Source organism: Schistocerca serialis, chromosome 1 (assembly GCF_023864345.2).
Source record: "Schistocerca serialis cubense isolate TAMUIC-IGC-003099 chromosome 1, iqSchSeri2.2, whole genome shotgun sequence".
Lineage (NCBI taxonomy): Eukaryota > Metazoa > Arthropoda > Insecta > Orthoptera > Acrididae > Schistocerca > Schistocerca serialis.
The window spans coordinates 1,047,285,162-1,047,310,415 of NC_064638.1; the positions used below are offsets into that span (position 1 = coordinate 1,047,285,162).

A 25,254-nucleotide genomic window follows, 5' to 3' on the forward strand; every position below is an offset into this window, starting at 1 on the left:
AGTGTTTAATTAACGGCTCTCTGAATGGTTCCAGTCATCACCACCTCAACAACCCACATCCATATGAGAAAGAGGGACTTTTTCCTGTCCTATGTACAACTAATTACTCCACCACTGTTGGGATCAGCTTAAGGGCCCCATTGCTATTTCACACCTCTTTCATAGAGCACAACATGCTCTTTATGTGTCTTACATGTATTCATTTTTTACTGGAGATCTGTGCACATTATTCTGTGACTGATATGCTCTTGCTGGACCTATAGGCATGAATTCATGTCATGAGGTAATTAGCAGTATGCTTCAGCATGGCAAGCACTCATGCATATCGGTAACACAATTGCTCCTCCAAACTCAATCAATGAGAAAATAAGAGAAACATAAAATTATTTAAGTGATCCTTGTACCCTGCTGGCCATTAAAACTGCTACATCATTATGGATAATAGTCCAATTCTTAGCGGAATGGTCAGCACAGCTGATTCCCATGCTGAGAAGCTGGGTTCAATTCCCAGTACTGCCAGGGATTTTTCATTTGTGAGATTAGAACTGGTTGGACTCAGCCTCATTATGTTGCCAACAAAGGAGCTACCTGACCAAGTACTAGAGGCTCCAGGTTACAAAAACTGACAAGAACTGAGAGAGCAGTGTGCTCTTCCTGTGGCCCTCCATAATGCACCCAATGATGCTTTTGGTGGTGCATGACACAGCGTTCAGTCAGCACCAATGGACCTGCCAGGACCTGTGGATGGAGCTTACATTTACATCAAGGATAGTAAATAAGGAAATTTTACTTATTGTGCATATACAGTATAGTAGGAAGAATACATCATTAAATTTGTAGTTGGTTTGGGGTAGACATGGATGTGAAATTTAGTACACAAAGCTGACAGTTCTGGCAGTAACAATATCCCTGCCCCAGTTTGGCACCGTTGAACTGAGTTCAAATGATAGATATGGATATGCCATTCCCTGTTGTTTCAAATCTGTCTCTGAGTTCATCATTCATAGCAGCAGTGTTGAATTATGTTTTTTTCACAATAATGTCATGGAGAACTCAAAGATAGTGCACAGCTACCAGCTTTGACATGTAAGAACTGTAATGGCTGCTATGCAGACAACAGCTTATCATGTTGTTACCTGATGGCACCACATATGAAGCCAGGTGCTGTGCCCCTATAATGATGATGATGAATACAATCTGTCAACATCTGTTCTCCTCAGAGCCTCCATACACAGGTATGTCCATCGTGATGCTATGTGCAGAACCCAAACTCACCTGAAAGGATGACATGGTGACACTACTGTAAGCAGTGTTCTTGTTGGACGCATCCCCACCTGCACACTTATTTGCTGCTATGTCAAGGGAAACGGCAACATTTGTCGCATGCTGACAGTCCGTGGTTCTCCAGGTGTTGCCACATTGTCCGTGTCAATACTTGTCTTACTGCAAACAAGCTCATTTGCAGGCTCAAGGAACGTGACATGACAGCACAATCCCACATGGCTGAGTAAACAATTTGTCTGTCCTCTAGAATGTTAGTCATATGGGGCCATTGAGATCCTGCGTGGCAGTGTGTATGGCCCTCCTAAACCAATTGATTCCAATTTGCATGTGCCATGAGATCCTGACTAACGTGAGCAGCAACAGTGCGATATGATAAACCACACTCTTCTAGGCCATGATCCTGCTGCTGCTTTTCAATTCTGACTGTGCTAGTAGGTGTTCCTCCTCCTTGCATGAGGCATAACATGATTTTTCACAAACAAGCAACATTCAAATGTGATCAAGGAATGAGAAATCTGCTTTGTAAGATTTATTTATACACAGAATATAAATCTATCTACTTTGTACTGTTGGTCTGCAATGCTAATAATTTTAATATCCAACCATGCTAGTTTCAAATTTATTACATGGAATCTTCATGGTGTTGTCATTTTAATGATTCATTCATTCCTGAATGTTATGAAAAAGGCAACACAGCCTATCTCAGTACTACCACACTCACTTATGAAAACAACCCAATAAGAAGAAGGAAGACTGGGTTTAACACCCTGTCGACATCAAGGTCATTAGGGACAGAGTGCAAGCTCAGATATTGTCAAGGATGGTGAAGGAAATCAGCCAAGCTCTTTCAAAGGAACCATCCTGTCATTTGCCTTGAGCGATTTAAGGAAATCATGGAAAACCTAAATCTGGACGGCTGAATGCTGGTTTGAACTGTCGACCTCCCGAATGTATGTCCAGTGTGCTAACCACTTTGCCACCTTGCTCCATCTAATAAGAAGAGAAAATTGCCTTTTTTCATAATAGAAAGCTTATTGTACATTAAATTCATTCACTGGTGCCTGAATGGATGCAGTCAGAAAGTACACTCAACTATTTTGTTCCACACTGAATCACTTGCTGGTTCTTCATTAGCATGAATGTTTGTAGAATACTGAAATCAATTTCGTTGTCAGAGCAGGAGATAAAACCAAATATCTAACTTCTAGAGACAATGTTTCAGAATCTAGGGAGTTGAAGCATATATGTGCACTACAACACTTCCTTAAATTTCAATATCCATGGTTGTGAAGGACAGAAAGCAGTGTCACACCTTCTTCCAGTATATCTATGGGCAAGTCACTGTCTAATGTTGCTATCAAAACTCTCCAAAAGTACTTGACTAACTTATTTCAAAATTGTTACACAACACATTAGTAAACATTCAGACATATATAAAGGCTATATACTTGTTTCAATGACAATGCATAGGTTTTCTGTTAAAAGTGACTGTGAAAAGGAAAATGCAGTGCTGTGAAAATGGATTTACAGAAAACAGGAAAGTTGTATTTATGGCTTAGTATTACAATGCCACTATAGAATCTAAATCATTCAAAACTTTGCAATCCTACTCATTTGCATATTAAAACTATGGGGGGGGGGGGGGGGGGGGAGGGGGGGGGGGGTGAACAACAAACTAAATATTCATCAACTTCTGTTATTGCATTAGATAGTCCTTGTGAACAGTCCCAATGACACCGACAAACACTAGCAGTTTTCCTCTAACATTACAGACACAAACCAACCACTGCATACAGCTCTTTCTTCAACATGTGAGAACAAAATTCTTCCCATATTTTCTGCATATCTCCGTTGATTCTTCAAGAATATACCACATTACCAATTATGTTACTAGTCTCTGCACTGGAGATCTGTTTCCACTAGTGTTAGTATCTCCTTATGAAAATAAGTAAGCACTGTGAAGATTATACAGACAGCTATAAAACTTATTGACCAACCACGGAGTACTTAGAAGAAACTCAGTATTTTTTTCATCTTTTAATTCCTAAAATTCTAGCTCACTTTTTAAAAGCATTTTTGATATTATGTTTGTGAGTGATATGATCCTTTTCTAACCTTTTCAGATTTCCACCTTTTCCCCCTACCATTGCTGCTTATTTCAAAGTACTTTCCCTTCTTGTATTTTTAATGAAGTTCAGCCTGCTTATGATACTAGGAGAAGCTTGTGTAGAAGAGTTTTCTTGGATTTGGGAACTGAGGATAAACAGCATGTGCAAAACTGATTATATTTTTCATATTATAATTCTGCAGTGCATATACCATTAAACAAAAACTTTTAGGAGCGCTTCTTAGGTCCTAGAGCATTTTGAAGGTAGGAAATCAAGCTGAGGCTGTACACTGTCTTCTTGCGTGTTTAGGAAGGAAGGAAAAACAACATTCATTACTCCACATTAAGGATGTCTTTTGCACAGAAAGGGGTGCACAATGCAACAAAAATTTTTGATCACTTATCCAGCGATGGCTTCAACAGCAAAGTAAAATTTAAAAACAAACTGAAAAAGTTTCTCCTTGACAACTCCTATTCCATAGGTGAATTTCTGATACTGTAATGTTTAAAATGTGGTGCTAGGAATTACTGACTCACATCTATACATTTTTAAAGGTTATAAATGTTCAGCTTGTAGCCATATTTACAAATTAATTACCAATGTGAATGTCAAATGACTCATCCCTCATCATTACGATTTGTCATGTAAAATGATCCATGGAACATGAACCTAACTAAGTAGGAAGGGCAACTTGTGAATCAAGTTCTACTTAGGCAAAAATGATTGTGTAATTTTAAAAATTCATTTTGAAATTAAGTCTAACATTAATATAATACTAGGCTTTTAGTTAAACCTACATGCACTGCTGAATAGTCATCCTACAAGGTTTTCCACACATTACTCTTCAGTTATATAAAGTTGAATAATGTCCCAACATACTTTCCAATATCTTATACCCACCTTCCATTTGGTCATTTCATAACTCTTGGAATCCATCAAAGAAGTTCCTTGAACCATCTACTATCCATTTTCCTTTATACATGTCTCATCCACCTAGCTTATATTTTCAATGAGGTCATAAATATTTCTTAGACTCCAGTCTGTTCTCTGATCCATTCGTTATATTTTCTATCTCTCCTGGTATTTATCAACATGCATCTCACTATTGATCACTAAGCGGCTCTCAGTTCTTAAATAAATTTTGTAGTACAAGTCCATGACTCACTGCCATTAAGCCAAGCCTGCTAATACACACTAACTGTAACTATTCTGTTTGTCACATCAAAATGTTTGTTTTGAAAATATTGTTTAGTTTACCAAAATCATATTAGGCCATTTTTATTCTTGTGTTTACTTCTCTTCCTGTCAACCCACTCACTGTCTTTAACTACCCTGCCTAACTACATCATCGAAACCTTCTATGACTTCACTGATAATTTATGAAACAATTCTATTGATAATTGTACATTAGATCTGTCTTCTAAATTCTGGCCTACTTTCAAACTTGCTTTATTAAGTTCATTCACGTAACACAAGTTTATCTGAAACATGGACATCATTCACATAGATTCCATTAACCTAGATTTCTTCATTTTCTCAGTATCAGAGAATGAAAAATTCCTCTTATGTTGCTGACAATAGCTTTGGTGATATGGAATCTCCTTGCATAACTCCCCTCCCCTTTCTTTTCCACATTTGTCACTATCCTGACATAGTCTAATGGAACCTGTAGCATTAGCAAATATATTCTTAAGTACACTGATACAGGTGGAATCATGTGCCTTGTTTCACTTGGACTGTTAGTACAGAGCAAGCAAAATTTGAGTCAAAAGCTTTCACATAATCTATTAACCCCGGTCAAAGCAATAACTCATAAACATTGCTCTAACGTACAATTACATTCATGACCTGTAAGTGCAACATCCACTTCTAAACAAGCTAGTTTCTTTCTTTAATTAATATTTTATGTTTCTTGCTTTCACTATAATAATGAAAACTGCAGTGTATAAGTGAACAGTTCAACAATTCACCGCATGGACATACTTTTAACAGATGACAATATTTGACTTCATTCTTACAAGGTTTAAAGTGGGACAAGACTAGAAGTAACTGCACACACATTGAGGCCATTCACATAAGGAGCTATTCAAAAGGGGCTCATTTGGAACATTTTGCTTGGAAGTTGCTTCCCTTGTAATCCAGAGGAATACTGAACATGGCAACACCAATTAGAATCCCAGAGGCAAGAAGTCTGTAACATGTTCCAGGTGACTCACCATGCCAGTTATCAGTGACTATAGTTCCTCAATTCTAGGATATAAAGAGCATTTTTGCATGGGCGAGTTAACAGGTTTTTAATAATAATTTTCTATGTTACAACACCAAATGCACAATAAAAGTAAACTGTATAAATAATTCTTTCCACATTATTCAGATTTTTTTTTAGAATGGCCTCATTAGGTATCATAATAAGAGGAACACCTCACCTACTACAAAATAAAATGGAAAGAGGCTCTGTGTGTGATATTAGTCTTCAGTACTTCTCAAAATATTTTTGTGGTCTCCTTAATGATTCATTCATAGTGATTTCTATCCATTCAAAGTACTATGGAAGAAGGAAAGGTGCGCCCTATAGCCAAGTATTTGCAAATGAAACATTTTGTCTAAGCAGTGCTATTTGTTTTTATTGTAATTCTCTGTTCTTTTTCTTAGTTCCTAAAGTGAGTTCATATTTTTGTTTGCATAAGAGAAATGAAATCACTCATGAACTCTCTTTTGTTGGAAGAGTAAAGGTTTAGTTATTTAGTTGTAAGCATAAATGAAATCAACACCTCCTTATTTCATTTCTCTCAGGTTCATGTTATGTAGTGTCTCATCAGAAATCTACTGTGGTAAACCAATGTCACACCATTTACTTAATCTGTACTCGAAATATGTGAAATGCTTCAGTGTATGAGCCTTGGTGAGGCAAGTGCTTCAGCAATTTTTAAAAATTGAAATATTGACAAAATAGTCAATGATTGAAAATATAATATGGATGGATTAAAAGAATCTACTCCCTATGCAGTACCAGGAGAAAACACATATAAAAGATGCAGAAATGTGCAAGCTTCTGAAGCCATGGTAGCAGGGAAATGAAGAGCGATGAAGTTAAAGGACTTGCAAGATTTAGGAAATGAGAAGTTATAGAAAAGTTGCCCAGAACTCTTGGTCAGGCGAGACGTACTGAACTATTACTATTTTCCATTTGCTGTTATTTTATATTCCTGATTTCATTTTTATATTGTTGCTTTTTTTGCAGTTTTAACAAACTGGTTTGGTTTCCATCTCTTTCCACCATAGTAATTCTATTTATCCATCTGACAACTGCAACTCCTGTCTTTTAGTCCTCCACTCAGAAATTCTTCTTCTGTTAAGTAAGTCCAATTTTTTATTAAGATGACTTCCTCATGTTCCGTATTCCACCCTCCATCAGGAATCACCTCTCTCAGCCTGTTAATCTGTCCCTGTTAGCCTGTACCCTCTAACATACCCTCTAACACCATTAGTGAGCTCATGTATTTCCAGCACCTCAAGATCTCTCTTCAGTTTTTCCAATAAGTTATCAATAACTGATATTTCTTTTGTTGTGGAGCATTTACTTTGTGTTGTCTATGTGAAATCTGATTACCATATTTGATATTCCATGTTCCACAAAAGAATAAAAAGTAAATGAAAATTTGAAAATAAAATTCAAATAAAAATCACAAAAGTGACAAGGCAAGAACACAGTATTACACTTTTTCTGTGAGCTACTGAGAAATAGTTTCATATATTCACAACCCAAAAAGCAATAATAATTTTTAATATATGAAATGTGGAGAAGTTATTTGTGTAAACACGAAACAATATTTTAGCTTTCTTTCTTTTATTCAACAAACTAAACTGAATAAAAATGAAACAATAACAATTATTCAAAGTACAATCTGATTTGGTGTATAATAACTTCTTTGTGTAAAATACTGTATCAAAAATATGACTCCAAATGTGAACTATGAAACAAATTATGCTGCTTCAATGTTTCAGAGGAAATAGCAACATCATACTGCACTGGCCAGCAATGAGAGGAAGTCAGTTTTTCCAAAACATTAAATCTGATTCTAAATTACTCACATATTATGTTTTATAAATTATTATTATAATAAAAATGAAAATAAACAAAAGCTTGTATTTAACAGAACACACATATTAAATAACTTATAAAGTATTTGTATTTATTGACAGATCTCAGTGTTGATGCAGTTATGGATAACACTATATCCTGACCACTCACTACTGTATAGTTATAATGGATGGCGATATTTAAAACAAATCCAGACTGTTTGCAAGAAAATAAATATTCGATCTATTCAGCAGAAAAAAAGCTGACTAAAAACTAAGATCTTCCAGCTTAATATAGTACAATATGTTGATATGTAAAATACAGTCTTTGTTTGAAAGATTGTAAACAAGGAACTTTATTTAAATAATTGATAGCTATTTCTTTTTCTCACTGAAATTTCTTCATTATATCTGTAATACTCACTATGAAGAACATTAATTTCAAGTCCCACTATAAGACAATTCCTTTTGAGCATTTTCAGTAATTAGTAGGTATAACCTTGCAGATAATTGTTTCAGCACAAAATAAAATGGCCAAAACTGGATATCACTTGCCAATCAACTTGTCATATGTATAACATTAAAAATTTGTGTCTCCTGTGTGGTGAATGACAGATTTTTTGACCACCACTAACATTTTTATTTTAACATGAGAACAATGGTTTCATTTCAAGTGCCTCTACTGTGCTTTGTATTTTTTTCCTTTATTAAATAGAATTTGAGATTATCATTGGCTGTAATTAAATTAACCATAACTTGAATAAAAAGAAGGGAATTAATCATAGTAATTTTAAAAAGTACAAAATATTCAAGCATACGTAAGACGTCAATTTTTCAGGTTGTTATTCTAAGTACAGAATTAAAATTCAAACTAAGTAAAATATTTCAATGTAGTCATTTCTTTGCACAAACAGTATGACCTACAGCCCTTTGAAACTCATTTATATTCTTTTGGAGTCAAAAAGAGTACACCTGTAATCATATAGAGTACACCTTCTTAAAATAGCGCCATATAAACCTGTTACACTAGATAAAATTACAAAAAATACTGTGTAATATTTTTCAAATAACAATACTTAACAAGGAAAAAAATACATGTGTCAAAAGTTTAAAGGAACTACAATGTGGTTGTAACTCTTTGAACAAGAGTACCTGAGTAGTACAATTATTTCAAATGGAAGAATGGCAACTGGGTCACTCCAGAGCAGCAAATCCTTTACAGTTAAAAAAATAAATAGCTATAACTTTACATTATGTAGCAAATTACTGATACACTTTAAGTTTCACAAAAGGTTATGGTACTTTCATTTTAGTACCTTTGTAAAGCAAAGTCAAGATACTGCAAGGAACTTAGCAAGAAAAACTGAGCAGTTTCCACTGACATGCAATAAAGTTGCAGAATTAATACTAGGTGCATTGATGTTCAAAATTTGTGCATTTTAAAATTTTAACAGTCTTAAAAGTAAAACCCATTTCATTTTGTAAAAAATATTGCTTTTCATGTGTCTTGAATCGACCCATTCTAAAATGGCAGTTTTACAATACTGAAAAACTAGGCAAAATCGACTCCAGTGTCCAGAAGCTCTCTTAACATTACTGATGCTTTGTGTGGAAGAATCCTGAGGAACAGAAAAAAAAAAATCACAGATATCAACATTCACACACAAGAAGAAGGAGTAGTAGTAGAAGATGATGATGGTGGTGATGATGAACCATTTCATTAACAAAATTTTACATATCATGTACGATTTATCAGTGACTATTTCTCATTTTATGATGCTATAATTTATTAGACTGTTACAGAATTACAGTTTGTCATCTAGAAAAGCTGTTTCACTGATGAATCATTACAATACTATCATGCAGCAGCCACTTTTTGGAAGTGTCATGCAGATGTACGATTGTTCTGGTTAACAATGTGTGAAAGTCAAATTCAGTTGATTGGCGTATGAAAATGATGGCAGTGTTTATAAATATGAACATATTCAAAATAAATTTTGTGCATGAAACTCAGGCAGTGACTATATCTTTTTCATTTTCATTGTTTGTGCATAAAAAACAATTACATGACATGGAAAATATTGCCCCCTACCCATTTGTGTGCATAGTTTCCATGCATTACATCAACTTGGACTTTCCTTTCCGAATTGTCTTTGAATTTCTACCATTCAGTCTCGTATAGATCACTAACAAGTTCCAAATGTTTACCTTCAAGATTTCCTTTAACATCATAAAAATAGCATGGTAGGCATATAACTGCAGAAAAACTTTTGGAATTCGCACCATTAACTACACTCTGTAAAATTTAAAATTGAATAGCCCCTGACACAAATTAAATGGTATACAATACTTTACAACATAGCCCCAACACTTGCAGGTTGTTCCTTCTGTGTGAAAACCTACCTTAAAAGGGTAAAATAAATGCTACCTCTGTGATGTTAGAGGAAAGGCTACTTTTCAACTGCAAAATAGTGACAACTGCATCAGGACAACAAAAAACAAACAGAAAGAAGAAGAAACTGACATCAAATCTTGACTTAGATGATTAAACCAAGAAATGAGAAACAGAAAGGGGAAAAGTATATGCTGTGGAGAGTCTTAGTCAGAATACGAGACAAGAGAATACTTTTCTGAAACTTTGTACAATTATATAAACTGATGTGGTTAGAAACTCAAAGATTTTATGGCATCTACACACCATAAAAACATCCATCCATACATCTAAGAAGTTTCTACAAATCTTCACTCAGGAGGGACAAAAGAAATTGATAATGAGTAAAAATCAAGGGTTAGAAATGAAATGAAGCTGAAGGTTTATTTTATTGATTTTTCTATTCTGAAATTTCCATTACCACAATTAATAAATGAGAAATTATAAGTTATTAGTCTTCTCAATTGAACTGTTCTCCAACACAACGAAAAAATGAGACAGAACTGCTGACCAGTACACACCTTCAAAAGACAGAATTTGTTGTTGTCCCAGCAGTAGCAATACTGATAGACACTTATAAAAGCAGAAGTGATAAACTTCCTTACTTTCAGAACTAAAAGTTCCTTCATCCCGAAGGAGAGAAGGATAGGTTGGGAGAAAAAGAAAAGGGAGGGGGGGGGGGGGCAGGTCACTCAGGGATCTACCTTTAGTGAGGACAAGAGTGGACAAAAGGTAGTCCACGTGACAGACAGTTATTAAATGCTTCAAAAGTATCAGAAACTAATATGTCTAAAAACAAAGATGATGTAACTTACCAAACGAAAGTGTTGGTATGTTGATAGAGACACAAACACACACACACAAAATTCATGCTTTTGCAACCCACGGTTGCTTCATCAGGAAGCTTTTCTTGATGAAGCAACCTTGGTTTGCAAAAGCTTGAATTTTGTGTGTGTGTTTGTGTTTGTTTGTGTCTCTATCGACATACCAACGCTTTCGTTTGGTAAGTTACATCATATTTGTTTTCAGATATATTTTTCCCACATGGAATGTTTCCCTCTATTATATTCGTATCAGAAACTAATTATTTTATGTGGAAATAACAGTGGGAAACAAACATGCAAACAAATAAAATAAATGATATGTTATTAAAAATGAAACTAAAATATGCAAAAATAATGTGAGAGCCAGAGCACATATGTTGCTCTATTTTCTTAGTTAGCACATCTCACTCCAGTTTTTCACCTTAGAAAAATTTTTCAATATTCACTTTTATTTTTCAAGATATAGTCAAAAACTTACCTTAGTATTCTGCTAATGTACAACAGATAACCTGGAATACTAACTTCTGTGTAATTTCTTCTCATTCCTGAAATTATTTGCCTTGCTGCATCTTTGGGATAAATTGTTCCAAAATAGCTAGGTATTCTGAAACAAACATAGAAATGTACATTTGATTAGCTCTCCCAGAAGATAATTTCCACTGCAGATGTTATGAAACCCTTTGGAATGTCAATCAATAATGATACCAGTGAATTCAGTACTTTTAATACTCATGTTGCAGTAAGTACTAAAAACAACAAGCTGCATAGGCACTTGATAATTTATTTTCTTCATTTCACACAATTTCAGAATTTTTCCTTTGTTATGCAGTACTGTCAAATGGAAGGTTCTGCCACCAGAATGTTAGTCTGAGATGCCACCTGAACAGAAAATTAACACTTGGCTGACTGCTTAAGTTATGAAAAAAAGAGGCATTTTTGACCCAGGTTCAAAACAATGTCACTACTGAATGAGCAGAATGAGTTTTGCTCTAATTGGTCTCTTAGAATGTTTCAAGAATTGCTGATTTACCTCAACTGCTTTTACCAGCAATGGGTGCTCTGGCACTCCAAATGTCATTGGGGCTGGCAACACTATGACTGCTTGACTTGCAGGAGCCCATGACACAGCACACCTAGTGAGAGGCTGCTCATCCTTGTGCCAGAGGAACTGCACCACTTAATTATATTTTATGCTCTGATCAAATTTCACTTTTTAAAAATGTTATGTAAATCTTTATTGAGTGAATATAAATACTTTAGGATTAATCCTGCTATCTTCCTTAAAAAATCTGTACACATATGGTATCTGAAGGGCATGACGATTATAAATTCTTAAAAATTATTGTAATTTTAAATGTAGGTTTACTTGTTACAAAATAAACAAATATTACAGTATTACATGCCAACAATCTCACCAATGATGTAAGATCTGGACCTCAATGATATGTTGTGCAATAGTGTTTTACTTAGTGTATAAACTGTCAATCATGGGAGAAATTACAATAGAGTTTTACTAAGAATTCCACAATTTGGGCAGTGGTATCTAACGTGAGCTTCACAAACATGTTTATTACAATTTGAGCACTTCATGGTGTCTTGATGTAACAACTTGATAGACAGAATTTGCATCTGGCATGTTTGCAGGTTTGGCTGTCACTGCTGAAGCTTGGTGTTGATTGACTTCCTGTTTGTATTCTTCTAACAATGGCCGCTGACTGTTCATTTCATGACAGCATTTTTCTAGCTTCAATGTAAGGAGTAATTAAAGGTTTTCCCAATTCATCGAGAAATACCCTTCTTTTGCCAATAATATTTTTTCCCAACCTGGATTTATTTCTTTCCACAGCACAAAAGTATTGTAGGCACAAGTATCAACAATACTGTAGAAGATGATCATTAGCCAGCAGGTGGTTTTCCTCTTGCATGAGTAGGTGCCAAAAAGCTGTCCAAAGTGTCAACTGCTCCCTTACTTGCATTGTAATCCAACATCATTTTTGGTTTCTTGTCCACAATCTGTTTGTTCTTCCTAGAAATGTAAAACACTATCGTGGTACCCTCAGTAAAACTAACTTTTAAGTGTGAATATTTTCTTTACTTGATATATTATTAGAGAGTCAGGTTTATTTTTTCTCACCATCCCCAGCATCAAAATATGTATTGTGACAAGTCCTTAGCTTAATACACATGATGTGAAGAAATTGTCATGTGTGACATTTTGCCCTTTTAGCTCATGTGTCAGATCCATGACAACCCTCACACCTTGATATTCCTCAGGTGCTTCCAAGGTAATTTCCCTGTATAGATATGTGCCTTCAAAACATAAGAAGTAGCACTATCACACAATGACAAAACAGAGTCTGCCAGAAAAATGTACACACACTTCAAGGAATGAGAAGTATTACTGATGTATTATTTTGTGTTTAATAACTGATCAGACATGTTGTACAACCTTCAGTTTAGCACATGGTTACTTTAAATGTTCACCGTTGGTTGCTATACACATAACACAACAACGAGCGGTTGCCTCAACTACATCGGTCAATGTTACAGTCGAGATCGCTGCACATGTTGCTGGTAATCTCCTGGCGAAGTTCCTCCAGCTTGCGTGGCTTACGTCGATAGACCTTATCTTTCACAGTTCCCAACAAGTAAAAGTCCATTAGATCTGGCAACTGTGGATGGAACTCCAATCCAATGCTTCAGAAAATTGCCATGCAGAAAAACTCGTACGGCTAGGTGGTCATGTGGTAGTGCTCCGTCCTGATGGTAGAAGACCCCCTTCATCAGTTCCATAAAGCGTATGTATACCGGACATAATTGATGTGTGTAACATTTCCAGGTACACTTCTCCAGTTCTACTAAGCCCCTAGATGATAGTCCACACCACACATGAACCCCTGATAGATTGACCACTTTATCCACATAAACATGCGGATTTTCCAGCACCCAGTTCTTCCATTAAGTTTAAATTGTTCCTCGTCACTCCACACTGCCTTCGTCACAAATTATTCATCATCAGTCATCATTTTCTGATACCATTCGCAAAATTGCATTTGGCGGTCAGGACCGTCATCATTAATTGCATGCAGTAATTGTGGAATGTAAACTTTGCACTTTGTAGCTTTCAGAATTCTTTGTACACTTGTACTCACGTGCACATTGCGTGGCAGACTTTTGTGGAAAATTAACAAATGTTTCCAACACGAGAGCCGACGAAGCAGGACTTGTAGCTGTACGCTGTCTTCCTGATCTTCTTTCGTGAATATCACAAATCGTTCCTTGCAATTCAAACTTGTCAATGATGTGTTTAATTGTTAGGCGGGTTGGCGGTTCTGCTTCAGACTCCTGCCTCCACTGACGTTGTACTGCAACAGTATTATCAAACTTGAAAAACCACTTCACAATACATCTGCTTGAATGTCAAGCATGCTCCAGCCATGTTGTGTTCTCACTACCGAGAAGAAAGTACTTTTGTTGAGCCAAAGACCATACTACACCACACTTTTAACTCAAATCAAATGACAATATCTTGATAGATCCTTACAAAGAGTATGTACATTTTGCTGGCGGACTCTGTATTTTGAGGGTTTGCACAGTCCATATTTTTTGAACAGACGTCTTGAGAAAGCCACCAGATGTTCATCCATGGCTACATTTTTACCAAGATAATAAAGTTTTGGGAGTATTTCCTCCCACTTATCCCACAGAACTCTTAGAGGTGCTAACTTGTCATCATTCATTCTTTGTGCTCTTCAGTCAGACTTGTCATCAAAATGTAACACATGTGAGATGTAACAGAACTGTTTCAGTGATACAACAGGAAAGATGGCTCTATCTGTTTCTGCATCCCATAGGAACTTTGTTGAGTCATCAATAATGCTTCCCAATTAACTCCATAAATTCTTCAAACCTCAATATTAGTCATTTCCACCACAATACTCTGAATGTTGTCATTCATTGTAACTCTAAATACTCTGGTGATAGCGTATCTTGTTGGACCACAAGTCAGCTTTAGAACATTTGCACTAAATGCTCTTCCAGTTCGTGGAAAATACTCCAAGCTCCATGTGATTTTTTGTCTTTAGACTGAATCAGTTCAGCAGCACCTCACATTGTCATCTGATGTATCAGTATCTAAAATCTCTTCTAAATCAGATGAAGGATAAATATTGTCATTGTTTTTCGTTAGAAATATTTTTCTCTTGTCAGATGCATTTACAAATGCTTCCAATTGCTCATTGGAAAGAACTCATTTTGTCATGATAGCCACACAGAAACTACTACAACAGGTACACGAACTGCATCTGTACACAACAGTTGATAAAATGTAACTGTTGGCAATAATCTGCTATAATAATTCAAATGCAATCATCAACTTGCATTGTTGCATAACCTTCGCACATTTCAACAACAAGGAATCAGATACTTACTGTCTCATAGAAAACCATTATGCATATTCCTCAGGCATTTAGAAATCAGACTTATGATATTTGTACATTCTGAAAATTTTAATGCTCCCTGGGTCACACTGACCCAAGAAAGACAAATCTAAAAAATTAACTTTTAGCAAAGAAGAGAAAATTTTAAGAGATCAGTTTGACAGTGCCGAAGACCAAGAGATGCTCGTAGTTACTAAGATAGGCATTTTAGAGCCTATCCTTACTAGAAATGTTTTTATTTTTTTTTTTGCTTTGAATGATCATCCCTGTCACAGCCACGAATATTCACCATTCCTCCTAGAACACCCTGTATATTTCTTCTACTGTCTGAACTCTTGAAGCAGATCAAAACAATAACAACTCAGTCTTTTCACATCTAAGAATGAAGAAACATGCTTTCAGTCTGTATGAAGGACGATACAAACAGCTTATACTATAAAGATGTTGTAGAAAGTTCTAGAAGAATGTAAATACTTTGGATTAAAGGAGACCACTAACCCAAAAGCAGAAGCTCTGAGTTGTCGATAAGTACACACAAAAAGAAAGCAAATTTGCTACAATTGGGAGTCATCCTTTCACGAGCTAGAGTGAAATGCACACAGAAAAAATACCGACCCCCCCCACACACACACACACACATATTCTCTCTGTTCCCTACATGGTATCAGCTGGACTAAGAGTGCCAGTGTTGCATTTTGGCAGGTGGACTAGGTTGTGGTGGGGGTAGTGTCAGGTCAGGTGGGGTGGTTGTAAAGGTAGATGGAGGTTGGAGCCAGGGAGTGGTATTGGAAGCAGGTGGCTAATGGCTCAGAGGGAGACAGCTGGTTTGCTGGTTAGGAATGAGGCAGGGGCAGGTGGCAGGTATACAGATCAGGCACGTAATACACAACTGTAGAAGAACGTAGGGAGCGGTGCACGCTGAAGGTGATGTAGGGAAGTGAATTGGGAGTAGGTGACAGGTTACAGGAAGGGGAAACTACTGGGTGGAGGTGTGCTACAGTGGGTTACAGGAAATTGAGGTCAGAACAACTTCTGGAATAAAGGATGTGTTGTAAGGATAACTTCCATCCATGCCGTTTAGCACTGAAGTTTTTATGATACTACTGAGATGACAGAGTCAACTCAGGATTACAGTCTGTCCTCTTAATTAGTACTCTCTCATGTTGACAAGATGCAGTATTCCCATCGTTAACCCCCCTTTCTCCCTGTTTCCTTTCAGCTTTATCATCATATGCCCTAGAAGAAAAATCCACAATTAAAACTGTTGCACAAATTTATAATCTATCAGGCCTGCTTCTAAAATGGTTTCACTTTTTTCTTATAGGTCTCCTTCTTACAATCTGTCTTTAAATCCTCAAACTGAGCATTATTTATCATTCTACTACATGTATTACATTAAGTGTTCTTCATGGTCAATTCTTGTTGTTGTTTTGTTGTTGTGGTCTTCAGTCCTGAGACAGGTTTGATGCAGCTCTCCATGCTACTCTATCCTGTGCAAGCTTCTTCATCTCCCAATACGTACTGCAGCCTACATCCTTCTGAATCTGTTTAGTGTATTCATCTCTTGGTCTCCCTCTATGATTTTTACCCTTCCATGCTGCCCTCCAATACTAAATTGGTGATCCCTTGATGCCTCAGAACATGTCCTCCTAACCAATCCCTTCTTCTTGTCAAGTTGTGCCACAAACTCCTCTTCTCCCCAATCCTATTCAATACTTCCTCATTAGTTACGTGATCTACCAATCTAATCTTCAGCATTCTTCTGTAGCACCATATTTCAAAGGCTTCTATTCTCTTCTTGTCCAAACTATTTATCATCCATGTTTCACTTACATACATGGCTACACTCCATACAAATACTTTCAGAAACGACTTCCTGACCCTTAAATATATATTCGATGTTAACAAATTTCTCTTCTTCAGAAACGCTTTCCTTGCTATTGCCAGTCTACATTTTATATCCTCTCTACTTCGACCATCATCAGTTACTTTGCTCCCCAAATAGCAAAACTCCTTTACTACTTTAAGTGTCTCATTTCCTAATCTAATTCCCTCAGCATCGCCCGACTTAATTCGACTACATTCCATTATCCTCGTTTTGCTTTTGTTGGTGTTCATTTTATACCCTGTTAGTGGCTACTTTTACATCAAAATCACTTAATGTTGTTCCCTGTTAAAATACATTAGCAATTTCACTATGCTCTTCTACTCTCAATGAGAACTTGACTGTAACAGTCAAAAATTGGACAACAACTCTTCAGTGTCCCTGGTTAGAATTGTCTGACAAAGTCAACAGTAAAGCCTCCAATTAATTCAGCAGAATTTTATCATCTCCCTCTAACTGCTCTGTGAAGCTGAAAATGAGATCTCTCTTTTTCTATCAATGAAAGACACACCATACAACAGTGTGTTTATAACATCACAATATTTTAGTTTGCCAGGTAAAATTTCATGATCTGCAAAACCAAAAACCTCAGTACAGTTTCATGAAATCTCAACATTTCATTTGTGATCCACCTAAGAAGCAATCAATAACTTCCGTTCAGTAAAGTGTGTTAGTATGTTCTTTAAGACAAAATAGGTTGCAATACGATTTAAATGTGTGGCTTGAATAGTGCACTCAGTCTAAAGCAGCTTTAAAATACAACTTTTGAAATCTGTGAGTGAACAGAGGAAATAACACGAAAACAACACAGTTACTACAATATTACCTTAGCCTGATGTCCTTTGCCTGCTCCCTGCTGACAATGAATGGATATATGTGAACCAGTGTCATATAGACATTATTTGACATTTTTGCTGTTCGGAGCTCCTCTGAAAGTGATTCCATTAAACCCTGCACAGCATACTGGGATGCACTCATCGATATATGCTGCTTAACACCAGCAAGGCCAGTTACAGATGACAGTGCAACAATGTGTCCATCATTCTTCTCTACCATCTCTTGCAGAAATGCTTCTAGAAGCTTAAAAGAAACAGTTACTTGATAACTTAATTCCTTACAAATTTCTCTAAACTAAATCTTGTTATAGGTAATAATCAAATTGGCAATGTTATAATACCTTGACCACTCATTACCCATATCAGTAATGGGAAGTAACTGCACTACACTGAAGGACAGCAAAGGGCAGGTACACAGAGTTAAACAAAGCATTGGGTACTAAGTGTCGGTTTTGATCTGTGGCTTTACAATAGGATGGCATTTGGCATCATACACAGGAGGAGTATTTGAAAGTTGCTATGCAAGATTACTTAGGCATTTCAAAGCAGGTTTTTTCCTTCTGATCATGCTCTCTTATGGTAAATTTCTATTTCACAAAAATTATTGTGTGTTTTGTTATTTGGTCATTGCTCACACTAATTGTATTATGGATCAGACAATGAGGTTTAACAGCAGTATGCTGACAGAGAAGATGTGCGAGCACTGTAACTATCCTTCAGAAATAACATTAGATTTGTTAACAGTAGGTTTGATCAACAAGCGAGTATTAGGGAGACGCTTTGTGAACTGAATTGCAATCCTCGGAGAGAAGATCACTTTCTTTTTGCAAAACGCTAATGAGAAAATTTAGAGAATGGGTACTTGAAGTTGACTGTAGAACTATTCTGCTGCCACCAAGGAACATTTTGCATAACGACCATGAAGATAAGAGAAATTAGAGCTCATGTGGAGGCAGACAATCTTTTTTCCCTTGCTCTACTTACAAGTGGAACAAGGAAGAAAATGATCAGCAGTGGTACACGGTATTCATTCACCATTCGGTAAATCATGGAGTGTGTTCGTAGCTGTAGATGTAATGGCAGATTATCAAACAATGGGAACTCCAGGTACGAATATCAACAATGTAGGAAATGAGAGATTTCTGTTTACCATAAAGAAGACACGTTAAGCTGCAGACAGGCACAATTAAAAGACACTTACATAAAGATTTCGGCCACAGTCTTCATCAGGAAAAAAGAAACATACACCATTCACACACACCTAACAGACACACGACCACCAATTCCAGTTGAGGCGTGCTTGGTTGTACACCTGTGAATGGTGTATGTTTCTCTTTTGCTGATGAAGGCTGTGGCTAAAAGCTTTAAGTAAGTGTGTTTTAATTGTGAATGTCTGCAACTTAATGTTTCTTCTTTATGGTAAACAGCAATCTATCATTTTCCTACGTTGTTAATGGCAGATTGATATAAAGAAATGTGGAAATTTTGCGAAAATAATTAAAGTTGACCCAACCTTTATCAGTGATAGTCATATGTGGCACTGTTAGGAGAACAATGTGTGGCAATCACTTCAGTAAGGAACATTGTTCAAAACAATATAGGCAGGCATCCATGACAGTGTTTATTTGACTTTTTGTTCACATACAAGGTTTTTTGGCCACTAGATAGCTGCCAGTGATTAGATACAAAAGGAGAGAGTAAGATGTGTAAGTATTTTCTGTTTGTAATGATTTATTTTGAAAGGTGTTTTTTTTATTTTCTAACATAATTTTAGTTTGTGTTGTTTTTTGTGTAGGAAAATGAATAGCTGCTGGTGGAGGGTTTTTTTTATTTTTGTGGAGGGGTGGGGGGCAGAAAGTGGGAGTTGCTGTTTGGAAGCAATTAGATGAGGTAAGTACTTTATTTTGTTTTATCTATTTAATGTATTTTTGTTTTGGATATTGGCTCATGTTACATTCTTTTGGTTTTGCTTTTCACTAGTCTACATTTTTTTGTACATAGGTCTTTTAATCTTTGACAAGCAAGTATGATGTGAGCGACTGTTTACTCTGTTTTTTGATTTTATTCTGACTCTCTTACATCTATTTGGTGGGTACTGTGGGCTTCATTTTAGCTTTATAGATAAATTGAGTTAATATGCCAAATGTACATTAACATTGGTGTTATTTTGTTTGTTTGTGGAAATAGATTTTTCATGCTTGAGGGGTGTCATGGAGATCATTTTAGCTACGTATGTTTAGTGCGTATAACAATACTGGTCTTATGTAATTGGCTTGTTATTTATCAGATAGTGATTTTTCACGTTTGGTTGGTTCTGTGGAGTCCATTTTAGCCATATGGAACAGGTGTACATAACAATTTCAGTGTTGCCATTGTAAATGACTCATTATTGTCCTGATAACACTACAGGATTGGTTGTTGAGTTAATTTTAAGCTATAGAGGCTAACTGAAGACAATAACAATTTTGTTATGTTTTGAGAGTAGGATTTTGTTTAATATTGTCGTTCCATATTTGACAGGTGGAGGGGGTTATTTGTCTCCTCCCCAAAACCCCATATTCCCACATGTCCTGTTACTTATGTACTGATTTTTAGATTATTTTGAATATACATTTTCTGATGAATTTACTGTTATTGTGTCTCCATTATAAATGCAAGGTGACTTCATGGCTGCCGTATTGGATAATAATATTGGTTATACAGGGTGATTCAAAAAGAATACCACAACTTTAGGAATTTAAAACTCTGCAACGACAAAAGGCAGAGCTAAGCACTGTCTGTTGGCGAATTAAGGGAGCTATAAAGTTTCATTTAGTTGTACATTTGTTCGCTTGAGGCGCTGTTGACTAGGCGTCAGCGTCAGTTGATGCTAAGATGGCGACCGCTCAACAGAAAGCTTTTTGTGTTATTGAGTACGGCAGAAGTGAATCGACGACATTTGTTCAGCGTGCATTTCGAACAAAGTATGGTTTTAAACCTCCTGATAGGTGGTGTATTAAACATTGGTATAAACAGTTTACAGAGAATGGGTGTTTGTGCAAAGGGAAAAGTTCTGGACGGCCGAGAACGAGTGATGAAAATGTAGCACGCATCCAGCAAGCATTTGTTCGCAGCCCAGGAAAATCGACTCGCAGAGCTAGCAGAGAGCTGCAAATTCCACAATCAACTGTATGGAGAGTCCTACGAAAAAGGTTAGTTATGAAACCTTATCGTCTGAAATTGGTTCAAGCACTGTCTGCAGCTGATAAGATTAAAAGAATCGATTTCTGTGATTTTATCCTTGCTCAAATGGAAACAGATGAATCTTTCGTTTCAAAGATTGTGTTTAGTGATGAAGCAACTTTCCACACTAATGGGAAAGTCAACCGTCACAATGTCTGTATATGGGGCACTGAGAATCCGCAGGAAACAACTCAGTATGAACGTGACTCGCCTAAGGTGAACATTTTCTGTGCCATTTCAGCCAATAAAGTTTTTGGTCCCTTTTTCTTCGAAGGTGCTACTGTAACTGGACTACAGTATCTGGAGATGTTAGAGAATTGGCTGTTCCCTCAGATCGAACAAGAAGCACAACAATTCATATTTCAGCAGGATGGAGCGCCACTAAATTGGCACTTATCTGTCCGTAAATACCTGAACGTCAACTACCCGAGGCGATGGATCGGCCGCCAGGCAGCCCGTGACAGAGCACTTCATCACTGGCCTCCAAGAAGCCCTGATCTTACCCCCTGCGATTTTTTCTTATGGGGGTATGTTAAGGATATGGTGTTTCGGCCACCTCTCCCAGCCACCATTGATGATTTGAAACGAGAAATAACAGCAGCTATCCAAACTGTTACGCCTGATATGCTACAGAGAGTGTGGAACGAGTTGGAGTATCGGGTTGATATTGCTCGTGTGTCTGGAGGGGGCCATATTGAACATCTCTGAACTTGTTTTTGAGTGAAAAAAAAACCTTTTTAAATACTCTTTGTAATGATGTATAACAGAAGGTTATATTATGTTTCTTTCATTAAATACACGTTTTTAAAGTTGTGGTATTCTTTTTGAATCACCCTGTATTCCTCATTATATATGGGTCAAAGCTGATGACCAGTACTTAAGATTAGATTCAGTTTCTGTTCGATAGACCATAAAATGAGATGATTCTCATTGGTGCGGAAGGTTTCGTACCGCTTAAATACACTGAGTAACTCAGTACGGCTGAAATTACTAGTTCATTGATGCTACCAACTCACAAATAAAAATGCAATATGGGTTGATCTTTGGCCCACTGATTAGACTGTTCAGAAACAGGCAGTACCTTATGCTTCTTCACCTTCAGCGTTTTTTGCCATTTGTCCGTAAACACGAAAGTACTCACTGTTCAACAGTAAAGACTCGCCAAATGTGATTCATAGAGATTATTCTAGACATATTGCTCTACATATTTCCAATAAATAATTTGCTGTGTATCTCACACTGAATGGCATTAAATATTTGTACTTTAAATATTAGATCCACAGATACTGACCCAAAAATATGACATTACACAGACATCAACTGTTCTCCTGACTTCCTGTTCAGTTCTATAAATATAAGACTGAGGACTTGGAAGAGCACAGCAATGTATTATACCTGTTACACGGCCAATATTTTTCTTTATTTCACTTGCCATTTTCAGAACCTAGAAGATAATAACAACAGTTATTAACATGAGTGTGCAGTGTTTATGACAAAACTTAATGAAAAGCAGTAATTAGTAGTCATAATAAACAATCCAGCAAGTAACTTTAGCGTAAACTGATACAAAGTTTATCCCTGGAGTCACTTCCAGCATCTTGTAACCCTATGCCATTTACTAAATATGTATTTAGTGCACTGGGTGTCAAAAATAATTCTGTACACTTTGTGTGTCATATTATGTGGTGTACAACTCTTACCCACAAGTCCTCTTATCACTCACACACAAAAATGAACATTAGCAGGGAAAGAGAGGGTGATGGCCACACTGAGTGGGTGTAATGACATGTATGTTTGAAAAGCATGGTGTTATTTAATTTATGCTTCCCATTGTGAAGTTCTGCATTATCTTGAGGAAAGTAACTAATGAAGTGTAGAAACTGAGGAGACACTATGCTAAATTCCTCCTTGCAAGAAAAAACACTCAAATGTTTTGAACATTACAGACCTTTACGAGACAGTGTTTTTACATACTTTATGTGATCTTATCCTCCTCCTACCACGGTTATGACTGGGGGAGGGAGAACACCTTGATGTTCAGCTTGTACTACCACACTGTTAGCAAATATTGTATATGAAACAGTAGCTAATGGCAAGTCATATTAAAGTGAAACACTGACATGTGAATTACTTACTTATGTCAAAGTTTCTGATCTATGAATCAAATTACATACAGATTGTATAACATGGAAAAATCATTAATGAGCAAAACTATTTTGATATTTGTTTAAATATACACTATACTGTCTTCTGTTTGCAAGTAACACATCATGGTGAACAAAATGACATTGTAAATGGGTTTCCTGATACCTCTAAAATAACGGTAAAACAGGAAACAGACTATCGAAAATGAATATATTTACCAAATATAGTATTAGTTTGAAATATGGTGTTATTAATACAGTTAAAGAGTGCAACTAACTTGTAAAAAGTTCCATTTCTGCCTCTACAGCTCAATAATGAACAACAAAAAGGGAATGTGTTTAAATTTTACACGTTAGTCGTTAGCAGATCCACGTTATCTACCATGCTTACCTGTTCCCTGTCCGAGACGTCGCAAATACAGCTAAATGCTCTTCCAGTGGTGCTATATTTGTTTGCGGCTGATACTGTAGCTAAATTCATCTTCTCGTTAATATCAACACAAATGACAACAGCTCCTAGGGATGTTAGTTGCAGTGCAATTTCACGACCAACTCCACGACCTGTACCTACGACCTAATTCACAACCAAATGACAAACATATGAAAAAATAGAATTAAGATATGAGCGAAGATGTAAGCCTCATACCAAGATGATCTGCCCCAACACAGGCTTCTCCTTGACAGGTATAATTGTGCGATACATCATTTCAATCACTGCAAACGAACAGGCGACAACGACACGTGCTAAATCCCACCACAGCACCGCAAGAGAATATACGAATAGCAGCATATTTTGATGCTCACTGAACGTTAGAGGCAGTTACAAGTAAAATAAACCGCATTAGCGCAATGTACACCTTATACTGCAACCAGTCCCTCCCTGGGTTATTAACGCTACAGAAACTGATGCCACACGACCCGCTTTCCCGTGCGCTAGAAACTGTTCATCGTAATGAAAGTAGGTCTTCGACGCGGTGTCCTAATTGTTCTTATGCTTCTCACTCCGTGACAACAAAGATACTGGCGCTTTAGTAAACTAGAAAACATTCTATCGGAGAACACGACTTACAATAAGGCTTGCATGTGCTTTCTCAAGCAGTTAAACAAACCACAGTATGACACAGTTCAATCAGAGCGCCTTTTATCGCTAGTGTTGACAAATAACAGCGTATTCCACTGTTGCTTGGTCTACGTCTAAGTAATCGATAGGTCGAATTTTACGAGTATCTGTCACTTCTAATCATGTATGAAGCATAAAAATCACCACTTAATGGATCTGGTAAGTATACTTTGTAAGTAATAGCCTTTCGTCATGTTTGTCGTTTGTTTTTACTGTCAGTCAATAACCAAAAATAAAAAAGAAATTTATAGCCATAAGATTAAGAAAAAGAACTACATCAATCATGGTGGTTTTCTGAAACTAAAAACAAATACGAGAAAAGGACCATAGTTTCAGAAACTGCAAAACAATTATGAATCTCGATAAGTGTAGATGTTGAAAAATACAATGTAGTGATATTCTTGATGTGCAATGAGGCAACAGTGTAAATCGTCACCGCTGCAATGATGCTCTGGTTTCTATGGTAACGTCATAACGTGAGTGTATACATCTTTATACTCTGCGATCTACGTAGCGTTGTCATATCGTTGTAGAATCTTCGATAAGCTTGTGGTTGTCGGCATTATATAGAGAAATGAAGAGCATTATGACAGTATTTGTTTGCTGTTTTCTGAGTCAAAGAATATTTATACTCTAACACCAAATCTTGTAGATTAAACGAGGTTTTTATTTTTCATAAAAACGGTCAGGTTCTTGTAGAAGTGTCATTTTTAATCACCTACGAAACATCTACCTGCGATCGAAAAGTACATCTCGTGTACTTCTTCCGTTTGTTCTAAATTACTTCTGAAGGGAAAAAAATCTTTTTTCACCAGTGGCAGGCAGAATAAACAATCGCTCAGGCAAAGAACTGTGCTCTATAGTTTTTTAATATTTGGGGG

General features: G+C 36.5%; 1 protein-coding gene across 1 annotated transcript; it reads right to left on the minus strand.

Annotated features, from left to right (window-relative positions):
- Positions 1-7,280: 7,280 nt before the first annotated feature.
- Positions 7,281-24,432, minus strand: LOC126414879 (short-chain dehydrogenase/reductase family 16C member 6-like). Its single transcript, XM_050083386.1, has 6 exons — positions 23,900-24,432; positions 23,645-23,827; positions 22,401-22,553; positions 17,878-18,131; positions 11,206-11,331; positions 7,281-9,091 (listed from the first exon to the last, which is right to left on the minus strand). Exons 1-6 carry the CDS (start codon positions 24,041-24,043, stop codon positions 9,025-9,027), a joined length of 927 nt encoding a protein of 308 aa, XP_049939343.1. The 5' UTR covers positions 24,044-24,432; the 3' UTR covers positions 7,281-9,024.
- Positions 24,433-25,254: the final 822 nt, after the last annotated feature.